This window comes from Anopheles merus, chromosome 2R (assembly GCF_017562075.2).
Source record: "Anopheles merus strain MAF chromosome 2R, AmerM5.1, whole genome shotgun sequence".
NCBI lineage: Eukaryota > Metazoa > Arthropoda > Insecta > Diptera > Culicidae > Anopheles > Anopheles merus.
The window spans coordinates 30,690,998-30,711,830 of NC_054082.1; the positions used below are offsets into that span (position 1 = coordinate 30,690,998).

General features: G+C 50.4%; 1 protein-coding gene across 1 annotated transcript in view; it reads right to left on the minus strand.

The window, feature by feature from the left end:
* Positions 1 to 308: 308 nt before the first annotated feature.
* LOC121587715 overlaps positions 309 to 20,833 on the minus strand; it is a 30,274-nt gene continuing 9,749 nt past the window's right edge. Inside the window, exons 2-8 of the mRNA XM_041904776.1 lie at positions 3,723 to 4,750; positions 3,512 to 3,631; positions 3,269 to 3,444; positions 2,919 to 3,192; positions 2,525 to 2,819; positions 2,331 to 2,452; positions 309 to 2,229 (exon numbers count right to left, since the gene is read on the minus strand). Of these exons, the coding sequence (XP_041760710.1) occupies positions 2,078 to 2,229; positions 2,331 to 2,452; positions 2,525 to 2,819; positions 2,919 to 3,192; positions 3,269 to 3,444; positions 3,512 to 3,631; positions 3,723 to 4,671 (2,088 nt within the window). The 5' untranslated portion in view covers positions 4,672 to 4,750 and the 3' untranslated portion in view covers positions 309 to 2,077. The remainder of the gene's footprint in view (positions 2,230 to 2,330; positions 2,453 to 2,524; positions 2,820 to 2,918; positions 3,193 to 3,268; positions 3,445 to 3,511; positions 3,632 to 3,722; positions 4,751 to 20,833) is intronic.

Here is a 20,833-nt window from a genome sequence, read left to right on the forward strand (position 1 = left end):
ATTGGAAAATTAGTTTATGAAAAAAAAAAAAATTATGCAAATCTCTATGGTGTGTTGAGAAAATACTAAGATTCAATTTTGTTGAAGCAAGAGTTGCTATTGCTACACCATTCAAAGAACACTAAGCAGAAGAAGAAGAAGAAGACGTTTGTGGCTTCGGCAACTCATCCACCTTTTTATCTTTACAAAGGTAAGGGATTTTTTGTTTTTCATAACACAACAAAGTATCACAATTGACTAAAGCATTCATTGCCATTGAATTTCGGTTTGGTTGAATTTGGTTTAGAACAAAAAAACTGCACACATTCTTTTATTTTATATTTACTTTTATTCCAATCATGCAGCATCTGAATGGACTTGTGTCGATCGATAAAATTATTTACACATAAAATAAGCATTCATCGACGAAAACGTTTTTTCCGTGTCCTGTCTTTAGATACTGTTGCACGTTAAATAGTTTAAGTATACACTATGAGAACGAAAATGAAACTACACAGAAGTGGTGTGGCATGTTTTGGGGGAAGTTACTTATTAAAAAAAAACTACGTACTCTGTTTCATCGCAAGTGCTGCGGTGACTGGGATTGGATTGTAAAACCGTAAATTGATTCGTTGTGAATTGTGTGACTGTGGGGTTTGGGGGCGTTTGTGAAGTGTTGTTGTGAGGTGTCCGTTAGTTGTGACAGAGACAGTAATGATAAAAACTTTCTTGATGGAAGTTGTGTGATAATGGATTATAATTATAAAATAAATTACTCTGCTTTGCCTCTCGCTGTCACCCTCTCGTCTCTCAGCCCGTCCGTCTTTATCCATTTTTTTTTCTCTTCTATCTATCTATCTATCTATCCCATTCACTGCACCTTCTTTGCCCTCCCTTCCCGCAATCGTGCTACTCTTTGCTGTTCCTTCGTCACTGCCCTACAAAGACATGCTAAGTTTCCGTTCCGCGAAATAAATAACGTTAAGGTAGAGTTGGAAGTGGGATTGTTTCGTATTATGCGTCTTGTTTCAATAAATAAGTGATTTCTTTTCCAATCTCTATTTAAAGTTAACGATTTGTTCGATCATGGGTTTTGGGCGGTTGCGGGGTAGACCCCTGCCGTATACCGTATGCCACCCGCGATCGATGCACACACGGGGGCAAAAGTAACGAGAAACACTAACCTTGTCTTGTTAAATCCCTTCAACCCCCCTTCTCGACCGGAAATATCCCCGAGAATGCCCGTATCGGATCTATCAAATCGGAAACTCAATAGAAAGTGAAAATAGGGTCGTATAAGCCTGTTGCCTGGCCTGGCTACTATGCGTTCCGTTGCGCCATAACTACGGTTATTACCTATCTCGACATCCTTTCCCTTGTTACGAACTATCTTAGTGTGCTGTGCGTTGTATTGTCGGCCCGCCCTAATAATCTCGAGCGCCGAAGCCCTCTGATGATGGTTATAATGTGGGTTAGCCAATGATGATGAGATGAATTTTGCTATATTTGCTGGTGTGTGTGTATGTGTGTCTATGGTAGATAAGTGCAGCGAAGATGCATTAGACCGAACGCATAGCATGCTTCGATGCCAGTTTGTTCTGTGCGCTGCATTGCACGTGCACTCAAATTATGTCTAACGCTACTGTAACTGTCCTGAATCATAACAGTGCTGGGTGTGGTTCACTATCGTTGGTGTTGCTAACCGTCTAGGGTGGGTGTACGTAACGTGAGGAAATGTGTCGGCTTTTGCTTTGCTAGGGATAAAGAGGGTTTTGTGTTTCCGAATTTAAAAAACAAAATGGAAATACATTATAAATAGTAAAATCAAGACCCAGCCCCTTAGGGGAGGCGTCCATCATTCTGTGCTTCGCTCTAGTGCCTGGGCGATGGAAGAAGAGTGGTTTGTCTAGTCAGTTTGTTTGTGCGGCGTGCGAGACACGAAACGGCGAACTAACGTCGCACGTGATCCACGGCTAACGTTAACGGTCACGGCTTGCCGCGCGCTCAGTCTGGCCTTCCCTATACCGGGCACAGCGTTGGCATCGAGCCCCAACCATCCGATGGTGTCGGGCACGATTACTGCGCGCCGACCTCCTTCTTATGCCATGACTTTGTGTGGCTGCATCCACTTCTTCATGTAGTAGCAGAACAGGGTCGACAGGTAGACCAGCACCATCAGGGCACAGGTGACGGCAAGCGCCAGAACCGATGTTTTCGTTGGGCACGGTTCAATGATGGTGACGGTCTTATCTGTGATAGGGGTAGGATAAAGCACACATGCAAAGAGAAAAACGAAGTGTTACGATGCATCCGCTGCTTCTTCTAGAGGAAGTTTGCCCAAAAACACTTACCCCGGCCAAAGTCAGTGCTGGCTTCGCTGCGCAGGAAGTCACGGTTCTTCTCATCACCGAAGTCCAACACCAGAATCTCCTGCGAGATGTTCATATCTTCCTCCTCCTCAACGGTGTCATTGCTGTACGAAAAGGCAGAAACGAATAACACATTAGTGTGTTAATGCAAACGCACATCAGTGCTGTATATCTACCTGGCCGTAACGGAACGACGCTTTCTGCCCCAGGACTCGACTGAATCACGTCCCCATTCGCAAACGGCCGGTTCGCACGGTCCCAGACAGTATTTCACGTTGCACTGGAAGATCACACCGTAGCTCTCGGTGAAGCGGAACGCCTCGTAGATCGACTGCAGCGCATTGCCGTCCTGGGTGAAGGCTGGGAAAATGGTGGGATCGACCGGGCAACCATCGTCGTCGATGATCTGGAACGTGCTCTTGGAATCCTTGGCCATAGCGACGCACGATCGGGCAAAGATGCCGTAGGGAGCTGTAAAAGACACACAGAGTATATGACAAAACGGTGTTCGTAAGGCCCCCCCGGGTCCTACTTCAGGAGCGTTCGGGTCGGTTTCTAGCGCTCGCTTACTGTCTTCTGGGATTTCGATGCGGAACGTCAGACGGTCTCCGATGCGCACGGTTTCGACCTCGCGTGCACGGGCGTCCAGAATGCGGATCCTTGGCGGCGGTGCCTCCGGCGACGAGTTGATGTGGATCATCTCCGGATCACGAATTGGCAGCATGCCGAAGGAGATGTTCTTGGAGCTCATGTCGTACGTGCACTTTACCTTGTAGATCTTGTCCGCCTTCGTCATCACGACCGAATGGTGCTGCAGTACCACCGTGTTGCTGTAGATGCCGGTCTGTGTACAAGAAACGTGCGACATATGAATTAGGCGTACATTCTGGCGTATGATACTATCGGGGGCAACCACCTACCGCACTCTGAGTATTACAGTCCTGTCCGCCCATGGTTAGGTCCAGACGGAAGGTGTCGGAATTGATGACATCAATATTACAGGTCTCCGATCGTCCCAGCGCGTAGATACGTCCGTTGAATGGTTTGTTGGTGCGCACCTGCACAGCAATTCGTGTGTCCTTGCAGTGTACCGAGACTGAAACGAGCGCATGTTTAGCAATTAGCTACCACAATTGTAGAGTGATAGCAGTCAGCTCACTTACCATCATAACAAGTTCCAGTTTTGTCGCAGTTGGCATCGTTACGCGTGAGGTTATTGACGGCCGGATCCTCAACGGTGTCAAAGACAACGGGGAGTGTATTTTCAGCCTGGTTCGATTGCTCTGTAATGATTGCCAGAGGTCATTAGGTTGTTGCTCCCTTGGTTAGTGCACCTCCACAAAGATGTGGGTTTACGTTTGCAGTAAAACTTACTCTCGCAGATGTTCTCAAAGTAGTCTCCGCTCGGCTCGCCGACATCGATCAGGGGCCGCTCACCGTTCAGATAGGTCGAGGGTCCATCGGGCAGCGACTTGTGGTCGAGATGGTACAGCCGGCAGTTGTACTGGGAACCGGTCGGCTGGCCCAGGTACAGGAACGAGCGGCACAGGAACTCGCTCTCGATTTCGCAAGCCAGCTTGCAGGCCGTTTCGGAAGTCACCTGCAGCTCCTTGTCCGTGTAGTAGTGCAGCCCGACGTACTGCGATACCTTGTCGTCCGAAACGCCGATGCGCGGCAGCTGGAACTGGCGGCTAAACTTACAGGCCTGGCTTGGCTTCAGGCACAAGTTCTCGAAATAGTCCACGCCCTGGGCATCGACCAGCTGCACGAACTGGCCAACCGATCGGCGGTCCGAGTCGCTCAGCACACACTTCATGTTGTTGTAGTCGTACTCGACCGAGCGGCAGATGAAGCGCTTCTCGTTCAGACACGCCGACAGGCAGGCCTCCTTGGTGCTGGTGTAGATGAGCGCATTGTCGAGTCCGCGAATGATCTTGTTCGGCACGCGCTCAAAGTTCCACGGGCGCTGGCAGGCGTTTTCCGAGCGCAGCTGCAGCTTCACCATGTAGTACATGCTGGAGGAACGTTGGGGCGTGCTGGCCGGATTGTTGGCCGCCGTCACGTTCTGCAGCTGGCAGAGCGTCTCCTGCGCGGGCGTGAGCGGGTTGACGACGAAGCTGAACGCCGCCGCCTGACAGTCGGGCTCCTCCCGGCACCAGCCCTGACACTCGTACAGCGACAGATTCTTCACGCTGTAGTACGTCGTGCCCTGGAAGTCGAAGTCGGTCAGCTTCTCGAAGGCGACGCGGGCCTGCACGAGCTGGTCGGCCGCCACCAGGAAGCAGACGGTAAACAGTAGTAAACTTGCGGGACGCCACTTCATCGTGATGCTTTCGTGCGAAGGCGTATATTTGGTGGGCTAAAGAAGGGGTTTAGGTTGGGCGCAGGCAATCTGGCTCAATCTGCAAATGGAAGAGCGGAAGAAGAAACGAATGTTTGAATGCAAGACCATGGGTCAAATTATTAGGGGTGCGCGAGGGTGGAAGGCGGCAATCCGTTGAGTTAGAACTTCCTTTCGGGCTATGTATTTAATAACTTGCAACGAGGCACTGGTTGGTGCCTTACGTGTCAGTACCTTAACCAGATGCGGGATCCGCTAATTGCGTCGGTGAATCTTCTGGCTATGATTAATGATAGTTTTAAAAGTGTTTAGTCACTGGTTAACTACTTTTCGAACTTTTTGGCTGCTTCTTGGTTGAAGCAGAAGCAGCAGAAGCCAACGATCATCAAAAACTTGGGTGGTTTTTTGAGCCTGAAATAATAGAGGCTCTTGTTTGCTTGGAAACGAACTCAACCGTAACCTAATGGGAGTTGAGTTTCATTCACTTTTCGGTTAAGCTCTTGTTAGCTAGTTAGTTCCAGAATACTTTTTGGGTTATGGAATTCATATACCAACAATTGATTTGATATTATGTATCTTTTCGCCATTTGTAACGGGTTTTTGGTTTTTTCGATGTGTTGTTTAATTGAATCGCTCGACAATGTACACGGTGCTGGTAATTTCGTTTAGTTTGAATCATCGCCCAACTTTCAAACGATCGAACGACTGCTGCAAATGTGCCGACGACAACGGACAGTACTACCGGTGCTTTCGAAATTCCCCATACTTTCTACAGTACCGTGCAATAAACCGCGCGTCGGAACAAATTCGAGAATCAGGCCATTTATGACGCCTCTGCCTAAGCAGATGGCGGTTTACTGCCGCGCAATGTAGAGCAGTCGCGCGCGCGTGGTCTGCTTTCATTTCGGCGTTTTATGATTTTATGCTACAATGGCATCGGTATGCCAGCATTTATGTTTATGGTCGCCTGTTTGGACCACTGTCGTTTGTCTTGTTGTCCGGACAGGAGGACAGCGAGAGGAGTGCCGGGACAGGCGATCGTAGGCCTCGAGCAGTAATCAGGTGGAAAACAAGTTTATTGAAATGAAATGATGTGATGTGGTTTGGTGTGTTCTCCCGTCGTTTACTGGTGGCTCCATTTCAACCTTCTCTCCCTCCCCGCCAACCGGCATCGCACACCGGCAGGTTTAATTTGTTGACACTTTTCCATCCGCCCGGTGAGATCATGGTACGCGAAACCGCTCGATCACCGTTATGAGCATTCGGGCGGAGATGATGTCAACATTTGGGCCATTGACCGACATTAACACGGTATGCGTCAAACATGCGTCCATCAAAAAAAAAGGAACGATCTTTGTTATGTTTGCTGCTTCTCACCCCCTCCACTTGACTCGCTTTTGTCGATTTCCCCTGTTGTTGACACTCAAAATTTGCATCTCAGTCAATGTATGGCGGAAGTGGGACCGATAAGCAGCAGGAATTGCTGAATAGAAGTGGAGTGCTGTGCTGTGCTCTAGCAAATTCCACACCATTTTCGTAGGCTCTCGATTATAGGCCATTCGTTGGATTAGCGCAAAATCGTTTCCTTTTGCAGCGGAACCACCCCCCCCACCCCTCTCTCTCTCTTTCTCGTTTGAGCTTGTTTCCAAAGCACGTTCAATAAAAATGATGATACCCATCGGCGAAATCCATCCGAAGAGTTCGATTGATCGTTAATTTAATTTATGCACCACAAATCAGCATCCAATTGATCGACGGACGTCGGCGCTGGGTGTGTCGAACAGGGAGAACCAGAGAATAACACAATCGTACACCCCGATATGCTTCCATAGACCCGTAAAGACTGGATCGCTCCGCATTCTTCTGGTACCGTCTGGGAGGGAGCAAGCGGAAAATTGGAATTAGCTAGTGAGGAGAGGGAAACGAGCACCCGGTTCGAGGTGAAACCAGAACCCTTAGCCAGCTCGCTCACGAAGTGATTTCGTGAGCAGTTTTTACTTTTCAATCCAACAAAGCTTCGATAGTTTTGATACGTTGAAGTTTGAGGCGTTAAGCGAACGAGTGCAGTGGTTACGCGGAACGGTAGAATTGAGAAGGAAAAAAACCTCACGTGTCTGTTGTGGGCGAATAGCAAATCCTGGGAGTTTGATGGAGTTTGCGAAATAAAAGGTAATGGAAGATACCGGAAAGGAGGGATAGGGAGAAAGAAAATTGAGATCACCGGTTGGTCTCTGCTGCTAGCGGCTCCGTTCCCCTTTTTTCACCACCAGCAGCAGAGCACAAATCTAGTCCATCTTTAGTCGCTCGCGGACGCAATGGCGATGTAGTGTGGCGCATTTGGTTTTGCAGCTGGCGGTGAAAAATGTTTTCCAACTTCCCAACTGGCCTGCCCTGCCAGAAGTGCTCGGAACCCGTGGCCGTGTGATGTGCATCCGTAACCTAGTAGTGGAACCAGCGGATCGTTTCAGCTCCGCTTTCGGGTGGGTAGCACAACGAGAGGACGGAGGAAGAGCAGGGGTACAAGTACTGAACCCGTTATGCGAAAGTCTTTCACCCTGATTTTTCTTCCATACTTCAACCCGGGAACGACTCTAGTGACTCTAGAGGAAACCACACACACACACACACACACTCCAAAGAACTATTTCGATCTCTCCGCAAACCACCCTCATACAAGGCGGGATGAAAACGAGCAAAAAAAAAATGGTCGTAGTAGGTGACACTTTACACAACTCCCCCTTATTCGCATTTTACAGTGCTGCAAAGGGCACCGTATGTGTTACTGTGGGTGAAAGGGAGGTGGTGGAAATGCTTCAGTTCTGTATCTGACATTGTTATACCTCTCCATCCTCGGAGGGCAGCACGCGTGTGTTGTGGGCTACGTGTTGTTGAAGCTGCTGGATGCATCCACAAGTACCCGTATAGTATGGGGAGAGGGGTTCGTTCGTACACCATCTGGGTCCCATATGCCTGGGCCGTTTGGTTGCGCTGTCACACTATCACGAAAGTATCTTTCCCGGTAGTGTCTTGCTCGAGTGCAGGTACTTCGGCAAGTGGCTTAGTTACGAACGTTAGTTTCCTTTCCGTACGGCGCTTGTATAATCGGGTTTGCATGGCAAATGTGTGGAAACCCTGTGGGCGAACGCAGGGGAAAGGGAACGCGGTGAGGGCTCGAGAACGTGTCATTAATTAAATGTCGGTGTGCCGCACGCTTTGACCTAGATTCGGTGTTGCGGTGTTGCGAGAGATTAATGAAGATTGCAGCAGTCGATGAAGGTGTTCTGAAGCTAAATTTCCACCCCAAAATGACAGCTTCCAAAGCGAGAGAGAGAGAGACAGAGAGAGAGAGAGAGAGAGAGAGAGGGAAGAGAACAGCAAACGATCATACGGTCGGGGCAGCAAATTAAAAAGGGGGGATACTTTTTGTTCTTTTAAAGCCCCACGGGTCGATGGAAAATTTACGATGGCCGGACGTGAGATCGTTCAGAATTAGAACGCCGAATTTCGGGCGGGGTAAGCAGTGTGAGGAGGGTCTTCGCTACTTCCGTTGAATGTATGCCTTTTTTTGTTCCCGTAGCTGCTGGTGCTGTGTAGCGGTAGAAAAGTTTTATCTTCACACCACCGTTTCGCGCCCCATCCAGTCGGAAGCGCGATGGCGCAATTAACTGGGGCACACCAGTAATCGACACAAAAGAGGGAGAGAAATGGACAGAGACGGGGGGGGGGGGGTTCTCTCAAGTTCCCGGTCGTTTTCATTTTTCCCATTGCTCCACACACAAACGCACAAAAACGGTGCCTCTTTTCGAGTAACTGTAACCTGGTATGAGAAGGGGGGATACCAAGGTAATAAAAGAAAAAGGGAACCAAACGAGCATGGCTCTGGCACCTTACCAGGGACTCTGGTCCAGGCTCCACTGGTGCTTATTGTGCTAATTTTACAAAAGACGACCAGGAATGAAATGCCAACTGTGCGTTATGTATGTGTGTGAGTCTCTGTGAGAGAGAGAGAGATAGAGTAAGAAGTGAAATCAGAACAGACGGGAAGGGTGAACCGAGGCCATGATCTCACGTGCGTGCGATTCACGTCACTGGTAAAGCCTCCAAAGACACTAATCCTGAAACAGAAATTCCATGTTTAGGTTCCTGCTCCTGCTCCTGCTGCTCCAGCCGCTCTGGATGCTTGCAAAGGGAAATGGAATAGAATGGCCATCATCATCTCGTACACATGGAACTAGAAAAACTTGATTGCCTTGAAAAAGAAAGCTTCTCTGGCTGATGGGCCGAGCTCTCTGGGGTTACTTTTCGCTAGCGAGCGAGTGGAACATTCTACTACTACCAGCTGCCCCGGGAACAGCAGCTCCTTCTCATAATGCCCAATTACGGTGAAGGGGAAAGCACGCTAGAGCAAAAATGGGATAAAGTTGTCCGGATTTGGCCCCAACAATCCAGGTCTAAACGGGCAATAGAGCCCGGCAAGGGAGAGGACCACGGGTAATTAGACTTTCCATCGCCGTCGGACCACGGAGGAAGATCCTGTGTGGCGGCTTTATCGGGAGCGCGATTGTGCCGCTTACGCTCCTAAACCCTCAGACCTAGATGGCCTAGACCTTTATTTCTGCCGCTGTTTCGGATTGCCATGCCATATGCTGCAGGCCGCACGTTAATCTGCTTATGGAACCGACCAGCCGGCGCAACGGTACTCGCTGTAAAGCCGGCAGTAGGCCGGCAGGTTCATTTGGCTAATGCAATGTGTGTGTGTGTGTGCGTGTTTGTGGGTCTGTTTGTAATACTTTCTTTCCCACCGGCAGCAATCGTTACCGGCCATCCGAAGGCCTGCCCTAAACAATGAACAATGGCGGACCGTGGCGTTTAGTTTAAAAATTAGTTCAACACGATGGAAGGGCTGCGCGGGGCCTGCCAACCGGTCCCGCAGTGCGCTGTGAGTGTGAGTACACACAAAGAGCTCAGAATCTGAGGTCCATGGTGGATGATTTTGTTTTTTTTTTTTTTTTATGGCCAACGGGAATCAAGTCCCGATGCGTTCGCGGTTTGCACTGGCAACCGTTGCCGTACGTCGTCTTCTCCGTCCTCCAAACTGGAGAAAGAGAGTGAGTGAGCGTGGCAAGTGTACCAAATTTTTGATCGTGAATTATAAAATGTGTCAAAAGGCTGAACGAGAGAGAGAGAGAGAGAGAGAGAGAGAGAGAGAGAGAGAGAGAGAAAGAGAGCGAGAGCAAAAGCAAACGGTAGGAAGCGGTGGCCACGTGGAGCGATTTCTCAAACCCCCACCCCAACGGGATCCCTCTAACGGGCGTCACTTAATCATGCAGTGTTTGCGCGCTTGCATTCCGTTCAGCGGGCGATTGAGCGATGAAGAGATTAATCCGCCTGCCCCGGCGGTGCTAGAGACCGCCGACAGGCACCTTAACGGGTGGAAGCGACAGGTGAGACACAGGCGTGTGCGTGTGTGTGTGTGCCGCTTGGAAGGGTTATGTTTTTGTTGTGTTTTGTTCCCGTTTCTTCTGTTTCGCTTCCCACCGCTTATTTGTGGTCCGGTTGTTTGATTTGGTGCGGTGGTTTTCTTCTGCATCTTCCTTTCGCGCATTCTGATGCACCAACGGAGTGTGCTTTGTGTGCGCGTGTGTGTGTGTGTGTGCTGTGCGCCTAGACAAACACACGCAATGCGTGCCGCGGCAATGGAACGGGCCCCCAGCAGCACTGAAAACATACGCTCGCCGCACAAGAAACCCGCCGGAACTTTGCGGTTAAAGCGCTGCGCGCGCATACCCTTGCGTATACGCTTTGGCTGTGCGCGCGAGCTGTCGCTGTGTTTTTTTTTTTGGATGCACACCGACGTTCGAAACGGGAACGCACAAGGGATGATGAACGGATTCGGGGTTCGGGGGTGGTAAAACAAACCGAACGAAAGGGAAGGGAGGGGATGGTAATAGAGCACGAAAGGTTCGAGAGTGTTTTGTTTCCTATTTTTTCTGTTTCTGTTGTGTGTGTGTTTTTTTTCTTGTTCCACCTTCCCCCCTATCTTCTTGATTGCTTGTTGCGCGATGCAAGGCGATCGCTTCTTCAACGCGCCAGCCCCCCACGTGTAGAGAATGAACGCGCGATCGCACAGCTACGCATAGAGCGGTCGGCAAAGGCAGCAACCATAGCCAAGCATCGCTTCCCGCAGGAACGTGTGGCGAAGAAAAGCGCAGTAGGAAGGGGGGGGGGGGGGGGTGGGAGAAAATGAGTTACGGGCAGGAAAACTTTTTGCCGTTGTACATAACTGTTGTTGCCGCGATCGCTTTCGTGCGCTTCGTTCGGGCTTACCTTAGACTGCTAAGTAGCTTTTACTTGGCTCACAAGCCGAAACCTTTTCCGCGCTTTACCCGATGCAGAAGGAGGAAATGGTGGTAGTACATCATTGTTTCTGTGTATTGTAGAACACAGCCGTGCTATTGTACGACTGTTGATAGAGACCTGCTGTTTGCGTGACAGTAATACGTTCCCTTAGAAAAATCATCGATAGAGCGACCTTGAGGAAAAGCGGCCCTAGGGGTATCATGTATTTTAAACACAACCAAACTCAGTTTCCGAGATTCTTTTGTCGCTAAAAGCCCCGTTCTCAAAACGGGGACAATTGTGTTCAACCTTCTTCAAGCTAACTTTCCGTCTCTTTCGTGTATTTAATTTAAAATTTTAAAATAAAAAATAAAATCCCGGTTTAAAAATGGGAACGGAGAAAAACTCATCTTCTTTTTGGCCCCCGGAACCGTGCTTTCCACTGCCTCCAAAACGAAAGGGGGATCAACGTTATCACGGCATCAGCATGCTCCCCCCTTTAGCCAACAATAGGCAGTTTGACAAACGATCGTGTGCCGCTCGGAATAATTGTTTTAATTTTGGAAGCAGATACCTGCCCGCGCGCGCGTTCGTACAGAATTCGTTCAAACAGGCGAGAGGCCTGGGAATTGGAGTGAAAGAGGACAATGGGGCAAAACGAAAAGAACGTGCGTTCGAGCTAGGTCTTAAGGGTTAGTGCACGCGATTACTTTAATGCTGTAGCCTACATTCTTTCCACCTGCGTGTACCGCCAGCCACGTTTGTGTTGTGATTTGGGAAAAGCTTTTCTTTTATTTGCTATTTTTGGTAGGTTAAGTTGATCTTTGTGTGATGGCGGTACAGCCACAAGATGAAAGGCGAATTTTTTTTTTCACAAAGCACAACAAGCCCCAACCACACACGAGCGCCTCAATTCGGTACTAATGAGGTTATGTATGGTCCAACGCACTGCTGCTACTTTGACAAATGGTTACGAATTCGCCAAAGGAAAGCAAACGAAAAAAGAATGGAAAGATTTATTGGATCCCGCTTCCCCCTATTGTCTGACAAATGAGGAAGCGAGCAGATTGTGAGCACGAAGAAAAACCTTGTGCGGAAATGTAGCTAATGGTGCAACATCTTACTTCTTTCGTTGTTTTTTTTTTAATTCCACCATTCTGCAAAGAAATGGGAAAGAAATTAAACACGACAAAACCGGCGCTAAAACCGCAACGGGATCTGGGTGGATCTCTGGGGGTCTGGGTCCATCCATCCATCCATCGGAACGGATTGATTTAGCGAGCCTGAGCGTGTGTTCGCTCTTGTCCACATACAAACCGCCGGGTGCAGCCAATTTGGTCGCTGGTTTGTGTGGCTTAGTTTTTAGTCAATTTTAAAACAAGCATCGCGAACGGCCAACTCTTGTAAAAGCCCGTGGGCAGGAGAGCGACTCTGGGGGGGACATAAGTTGTTTGTTTGTTTTTTGTCTTTATGAGAGACACATTTTCCTCGTAGACGGATAGCAGCATGCGCCGGAGTGGTTTCTACTTCCTCAAGTGATGCGGAACGATTAGCGTTTGTCGACGGCAGCGGCTAACAAACCAACCGTTCGGTAGAAGAAGTTGTCAGTCCTCCATGACGACGATGTCCCCTTCACGTCGGAAAATGGCACAAAAGTCCACTACAGTGTTTGTTTGCGGCTGGATGGCAAACGGTGGAGATCTTTGGGTAATAGGTTTTACTGCTGCCACCACCCGGGACCACCGCACGCCAATAATGGGCAAATAGCTCTTCTGGATCCCCAGCGTCCAAGAGCATCATTTGTAATCTTTGCTCTGAACGATCAACAAGCGACTGGGACCGTACTTGACTGACGTCTTGATGGAACCGTCATCAACAGCAGCCTGGAATGCGGCACAAATCTCCCGGGTGACTACGCGGGAAAAACAAAGCGCACTATACGCAGCGTAGCAACTGTATTTGCCAGGCATTTGCTGCCACTGGTTCGCCTTTCCTTCAATCGCTGAGGACCGACCGACAGGGGTTCCACACTGCGTCCCCAAACCAGCATAATGTGGAGGAAGAGGAAGGCAGCTCTATGATTGAGTCATTTGATGACTCGCTACGCGTACGCGCAAAGGAAGCTGTGACCGCACAGGAAATGAAAGAATCGCACCTCGCTCGCCTGGCTCGTGGTTTCGCGGAGGGGCTGTGTGCAAATGGCTTCGAGAAGAAGGCACGCACGGTTCTACTCTGCCGCCGGGTGAGGTCATTGGGGATGTTACTAAAGCGCCGACGAGAAGCTGAGCTGGCAGCACAGGCAGCGAACGGGAACAACTGCCTGGGTTAAGTGTTAATTATTCATTCGTACTCATTTTCATCGCGAAGCAATAATAATTTCTTGCACCGGAATGAAGACGGCAGAAAGCCAACGGGGGGAGGTGCCGCGATACATTGTGTCGGGGGGGGGGGGGGGGGAGCGTTAGTTCTGTGCATTTCGCCGATACCCCCGGTTTTTGCCCTCCCAAGGGCACACAAAGGCAAAGGCAATGCTTGGGGTGCCTTAGAGAGGGATTAAAAGGTTGCAATCTTTAATTGCAATCCGGGAGAGAGGGAGAGAGCGAATACAATTAAGCCGCTGCTGTGACAGGTACGGAGTGTCAGCATGCATCAAAAGCCCGTCCATTTGTAGAACGCGGCGACACACAGCAACGACTTCATTAGACGCTTTGTTGCATGTGCATGCCTGTGCCGTTCATTCTTCCACCATCGCAGTGTGTGGTATGGAAAAATTGCATTTTTTCCCCATTTTCCCGTTTTGCAAAAATCTGATTACATTTTGCGCACGGCAATGGGGGCGCGCGTTAATTGCTTCCCTTAACCGAGGCTTTCGGCTTTCCTGTGGTCGGCTTGTGGCAGACATTGGGGGCCACGCGTCCACCAGCGCCACGTTGTGACGTCTGTTGACGCGTTTCTGCATCGAACCGGCCACCGTAACGGACCAGAAACACTTTGTAACCATGCCGGTACACGGCCGAGTGTTTGTGTGTGTGTGTGTGTGTGTGTTAGTAATTATTATCGTTAGTTGTTGCTACCATCGCGGCGCGGCCAGAAATAGGAACCGAGCGATCGCGGAAAAGCCGCGTGCCCTTCTCGCCCGACCGGTAATGACCTTTTTCGTTGGCCTGGACCCGCTGGGACAGCAGAATAGGAGGACGGCGAGGAAGGCAGGGAGAGGAAAAAACGGGGCTATTGCCTGCCGGAGGGAAGCATTTCTTTGCATTCTTTCTGCGCAACACACACACACACACACATTCCGACCCAGAAAAGCAACCAAGACACAGCGCGACTGTGTGTGTGTGTGTGTGTGTGTATGTAAAATTATGGTGCATTGTGTAGGGCAAACTAACGCTCCTCCGGCTGCCCTCTTTGTCCTCCGCGTAACACCATCGCATTTGCATAAGTTCATCGTACATTGAGCCCCTTCCTCCCCCCCCCCCCAATACCCGCGGACATGCACGCACGAGATGGATGTGTGGGCAATGGTGTAGGGCCAAGGTGTGTGTGTGTGTGTGTCTGTCTACCGTAGCTCCCGGTTCGGGTGCATCGATGGAACATTTGTTTTGCATACAAATGAACAGCCAGAAGAGGATGGGGGATAGGAACTCCGCACGCTTCCATTTGGACCCGAGTTCAATTTCCCAGGAACGATCCGCACACCGACCGAGCGATGGGGCGGGTAAGATTAGGCCCCCTGCCTTTGTGGGAACGGTTGATGGGGGCAACCCAAACCCGAAACTGGGCCATTGCAGGAGAAGCCTAAGGGATACAGAGAATGGTGTTACCCTTCCGCTTCTCCGAACCCTTTCTCGCCTTCTGCGGATTGGAATTGGGTTTCGATTTGTCATTCCCGTGCGCCGAAATGACGAAACGTCCGGACCGGCTCGGCTCGGCCAGTAAAAGCGTATCGGATCGCGCGCGTGTGTACCATCGTAACCTTTCACCAGAATCCCAAATGCATGTCCGGCGACGTAAACACGGCCGGAGCACTCGAGAAGCGCGGGTGCCACCGTTTGCTTTCTGCTGTTGCTCCTAATGCAAGAACGTCCGTTCCTCGGTGGCGCGCGCCATTACAATGCATCCAACTCTGGGGCGCTGTGTGTGTGGACTACGAGGATGACTTGCGGGAAAAGCGGTGGGTGGTGGTGATGCTTTTTTCTTTCGCTTCGGTGTGTGCCTTTTAACCTTTCGAGAACGACACACTGCCCCACTGTGGTGGGGCGAAGCCCGTCACGCCACAGTTTCGTGTGTGTGAGCCACCCCCGGCAGCAAGCGGGAATGCCAAAGAGCATCGTTGCGATGATGGCGATGATGATGATGAACCGTGCATGGGGAAACAACACACACGGCCATACGGTGTGTGCTTGGCGCCGTGCAAAGTAGAACTTGACATAATTGAACCAATCGACATTCGATCGGGTGAAACCTTTCCGGTTGTTTCGTTGGCCGCCGCCGCGTTCGGAGGTGTCGGAAGATTGAGCGCATCGAAGCGAAAGCGGGCCCACCACGCCGGACGACCGTACTCCCCCTCCTTGCTAGGCGCGTCATTTCACCACGAAAGCCACAATTTTGCCCGCCCCGTCTTCCCGCGCTTCTGGAAACACCCCCCCCCCCCTTTCTGGTGTGTATGCGCGTGCGGTCCTCTGGCAAGGGCAACTCGCTGGAAGCACTCTTCACTATTGAAGTGTCCCGGGGAGGCTTTTCTTGCAGGCATGCTGGCAAAAAGGGACAGGAAGCAGCAAATCCGTCCAGCGCTCCGTCCAAGTTGGTTGGAATATCAAGCGCCCTAAACCACCCAAACTCCCCCCCCCCCACCCATCATCCGCCGGAGAGTCTCACGGCTTGGTAAATGATGTCATGATGCGATTTGAAATGGGGTTTGAATGAGAACGGCGCGCGCCGAGTCTTTTGCAGGTACACTTCCTTCGCTTTGTGTGTCTTCGCTGCGGGCGGATATATTTCCCTGGCCTCACGGTGCCAATAGTACTTCACACCACCGGAGCCAATCCGGCGCAGGGAGCCCAACCGGGAGCGCGCGCGCTCGCGCTCACTCCAGCACGGTGGACGACTTAGCCTACATGCTGCTTTTTAGGCCACGTAACGGAAAGTAATCGATCGTTGCTGTACGGGGCCACACAGCACAACAGCCCCCTTTCGGCGCGCACCTTGAACACCGTCGGCCATCTCGGGTGTTTGTGTGTGTTTTCCGTGCACACAGTACCCGATGACTCAAGGCCAAGACAAGGGTGCGCTCTCCGGCCAAAAGCAGCAAGGGAGCGAGGAAGCCCCTGCTAAGTGACAGCAGGAAGCGAACCCGATCGGAAAGCGATCCCCGCGCATTGATCGCGATTTCTGTGTGGGGCGCACGCGCAGCATGAATCGGTGTTCTTGTCGTGGGTAAACCATGGGGATGCTGTTATACGGATGTGTGCGGCTTACTGTTTTGGTGTGAAGCGCATGCCACGTCACGATGTTGACGAAGTTTCTGAACATGTTTTACACATTTGCTGGATATCGATCCCGTGCGCGTCTTGTGTGCGGGAGATTAGTTCCACATTCCACACGCACATAGACACAGAAACCACAGATTCCATTTTCTCTCCGTTTGCGGGAAACCCACCACACACACACACACACACACATGCACACATGCAAACCTAGGCTACATAAGTGTGCTAACTGTTTCTGCTGTGATGGCGCATGTGATGTGGCTAATCTTAAGCCTGGATTGATCGATCGTGTTCGTGTGCGCCTTTCCCACCTGCGGTTCACGCTCGTTCCAACAATTCGAAAACGATTGATCTCTTCGCTTTACGTGTTTTGCCCTGGCGAAGAAAAACCGGAACGCCTACCGTAAACAAACACAAGATGTGTGCTTCGGAAGGGGATGCGGGCCGGGAGTGATGCCTAGGCCCCGGAAAAAGTATGCCCGGCATGGCTGCACTGTGTTGTTCGATCGTAATCGCTTGGCCAAATAGCCAAACCGGCTCGTCGATTGCTCAGCGCCGCGCACCGAGCGTTCGTCGCCTTTACCACCACGTTCTGTGTGCAATCGCCAGTTTCGGGTATGATTTCTATTTTCCTTCCTCTGCTTAGGGGTTTGCAGGCGCTATATTTTGAGATCCGCACAATTAGGCGTCCGATTGTGGTGGTGATTTCTCCTCCACAGGCAACCGAAAAATCCAGCACACTGATAACGCACCCCAGGGGGAGGGTGGGGGGGAAGGGGGGGGGGGGCGGAAGGCAACAACAAAAAACGCTCCTTCCCATCAAACGCATAAACGAGGCGAAATTAAAAGAAAACAGATGCCAATTGGTGCCGATGGTGAAATTTTGATCGGTCGTCCCGAAAATGAATGAGATCGCGCAGACGACGAACCCCTCCAAAGTACAGGTTGAGCAGGGGAGTAGATGAGTCTGCGGGTGAGAGTGTAAAACCATTGGTTTTGTTGCAGTGTGCTAGGATGCAGGGTCATCGTTTTCCACCCGATTGAGACCGAACAATAGAAGAGAAGCGGGGGAGAGGGGGGTGGGGGTGAATGTACGCGTGAATGAAAGTGGAATTGCGCTCCGCGTATGATGATGACTGCCAGATTTCGGAATCGATTTCCATCTCGTGAAAGATTTCCCCGTCACGATCTCCCGCGCGCCTGGTCGGGATGAAGAAACGAGGGAGCGTGGGGTGGGTTTGGCGGCAGCCATGGCGGAAAGCTCTTTGTCGTCGGTGTTACTGGGACAAAAGAAACCTCACCGCGACCCCCACCTCCACTCTCTCCTGTCTCTTGCTCCCACCGTTCCACACTTTCTCAGGCTCACGGTGGAAAATCGTTACTGCTAAGGAGGAGGGGGTGAGCCGACAACAACAACAACAACAAAAGTGTGAGAAATTAGTGCACAGCCGGCACACACTAGCGTCGTGTCCCATTCAGCTTCACATTCCCATGAAGACTTTTCCCTCCCGTCTCTCCCATCGTAACTGTATGTATTAAAATCCAATATGCGAATCTGCCGCCGGCTGCTCTGGCATGGCCGGTGGAAAAGCTTTCGGAAAAGATGCACCCAACTTCTCCCCACCCTGCCCATCTGCAGCCACAGCCGCGGTCATGGGGCTGTAGTGATTTGAGATTCTTCTCACATTGGCCTTTTGCCTGGCTCCGAAGCGGAGGGTCGATGGGAGGGAAAATGCGGCGTTCAGGCAGCGGGGGCAGGTAGAGAGCTTTCGGGCTGGGATTATTATTGAAAATCGTGACCGCGGCTGTGGATAATGGTTTTGGTGCTAGGGGTCGCGGGGTAATAACGGGAACCTACTTTTCACTTTCGTCGCCTCTCTCCACCACGAGTTTTGCCTCGGCTCACCCGGGGCTTGCAATATGGGGTTATGCATTGGAGCAGAAGATGAAGATGGCCGACCTCGTGGCCTCCCCTAGACCTAGCTCCAGAGGTCTAGGAGCCAGGTCGAGGCCAAGGCTTTCCGGAGCTACGGACGCAACGCCCCGGCTCTTTCTAACTAATCTTTTAATTTAGGGGCAAATGCTTCCTCCCCCCCTAAACAGGTTCCCCTGAAACAGGGTATGGCTGGGGAAGGTGATGAAAGTAATGAATTGAAGGCAGCGATGGCCTCATGGCTCATGGCCGTGTTTGCGTGCGCGTGTGTACAAAGAGAAAAGAACACCCGCTTGATCAACAATAGCATTTTATTAGCTTGGAAGACCAACAAAACCCAATAAAGTCACTATTTGCAGGGCACACAGCGTTTTCTTTTTCGTTAGTTTACCTGCTTACCATCCCCCTGAAACCCCCTGAGCATATGATGATAATCCGATCGGGTTTGATCGTTAATGTGTGTACCAATGCAGCCCGCGCGCACCTGGTACGAGCGGTAAACTAACGGTCATTTTAAAACTGTCTGGCCAATGTACGGAGCACAATACCGAACCGAAGGGGGTGAGGAGGGGCAGCAAACACCGGAGTGAACGGGTTCAGGGCGTGAGTACGGTTGGCTCTGGCGGCCTCTGGCAAACAGGTAACCGGGAGCTAAATTGATGGATTTATGAGAAATGCTTTGCTGTGCACAGTGCCCCGATGGGAAGATTTAACTGTTCAATTAGAGATAGAGAGTGCGGGGAGGCAAACAGTAAGGGAATGGTGTGCAGCCGGGGCAGTGTACTTTTGTTTTACTTAAAGCCTACACCTATTTGATGGGCGCAGTGTTTGAACCGTGAAAGTATCATCATGGGCGATGCAGTTTCAATTATTTCTGGCCACTCTGGCTGGGGATGAGCAGAGGTCGAAGATCTCAACCAATGCATCTATTTTCTTCTTGTTCACCCTTTTGGGAAACCATCTGTGCCCGCGCCGGGCACATGATGATGGACCCTATTGAGCAGCGGGGATGGAGGTAGCAGTAGCAGGTGGTAAAGGTTTGTTGGGAGAGTTCAATTTTGTTTGCCCTCCACCATCCGACCATCAACTATTGGAAAATTAGGCGTCAAAAATCCTCATTAAAGGGGGTGGAGTTTTGGGTGGGGTTTCAAATCTCCAACGTCCGTTTGTTTGCTGAGCGTAGCGCGTTTTTTTTGTTTGTTTGTTTACTTGCGTTTTGAAAATTTATAAAATAAGGAGTTTTTTTCTATTTCTCCTTACAGAGGGAAAAAATGGTACGGCTAAGGAAAACAAAACCCCAATCGGAAGCGAAAGCTATTTAAATATGGTGCTTTGAAAAGAGGTGTGAACATTTGCAGCGCACAAAAAAGGCCGCTCTTTGCACGCTTGTAAATAAATTGGTTCCTTTTAAGGGATTTCCCTCCTCTCAACCCAACGAAAGGAAATGCGGTTGCTGTGGTTGTTGCCAATGGTTTCGCTGATTTTTGACGCTTGTGTAAAGGTCATTGATATTTTCCAAATGGGCAGAAAATTCGGTGTGTTGCCTTTGAGAGGCAGAGAGCGAGTTGCCGCTATCCGATCCTCAACTGTGTGGCTTTTCTTTTCACACACTGGTTTAACAAAAAATACAAACGAATCGGTGAACGTTTCCTCAACCAACTTCAACGGTGGTCAATGGCAGGCACGCAAACTTTTGCCAATTTCCATTGCCAACGACAAGCAGCTGCTTTTGCTGCTGTTTAAAATCTCATTTTCATTCACTCAACTCACCCGCGGGGGGTTTTTTAACACGCGGAATGATGGCTTTTATGTGCCCTTCTATTACGGGCATGATTTATTTTACTATCCTATTCTATGCCATCACACACACAAAAAAAACCCCGGACACTTTTGTTTACCTTGGCTTAATTTGACTTTTCCCCAATGACTGGGTGTGTCGGAGAAGAAGGGAAGAGGTGCAACACAACCAACACAAAAGCATAGCACGGTGGGGCCAATAAGCCCACACAATAAAACGGGGAAGGTAATGGAACTTTCTTCCTTCGGGCGTGGGTGGCGGCGCAGAATGGAAAGACAATTTTTAACACCTTCCACCACAAAAGAGAATCCCCCTTTCCTCCTGGCTGGGGCTGCCGGGGATAAAATGACCTCATTTTTTTTTCGTTTGCTGCCGTCAATCGAAAGTCATAAAACCATTTTTGTTCCCAGCACAGCAGGGGGGGCAGTACGGGTACGGGGGAGAGTAATGATGGCCGAAAAGTTTATTCCTTTTGTACTGCCAAATTACAGTGACCAAGAGGAAGCAGCTGGGCACGGCCATAGAAGCGTAAATCGAGCGTAGCAAAAAAAAGTACAAGCCTCTGTTGCGCTCGGTGCTTCTTGC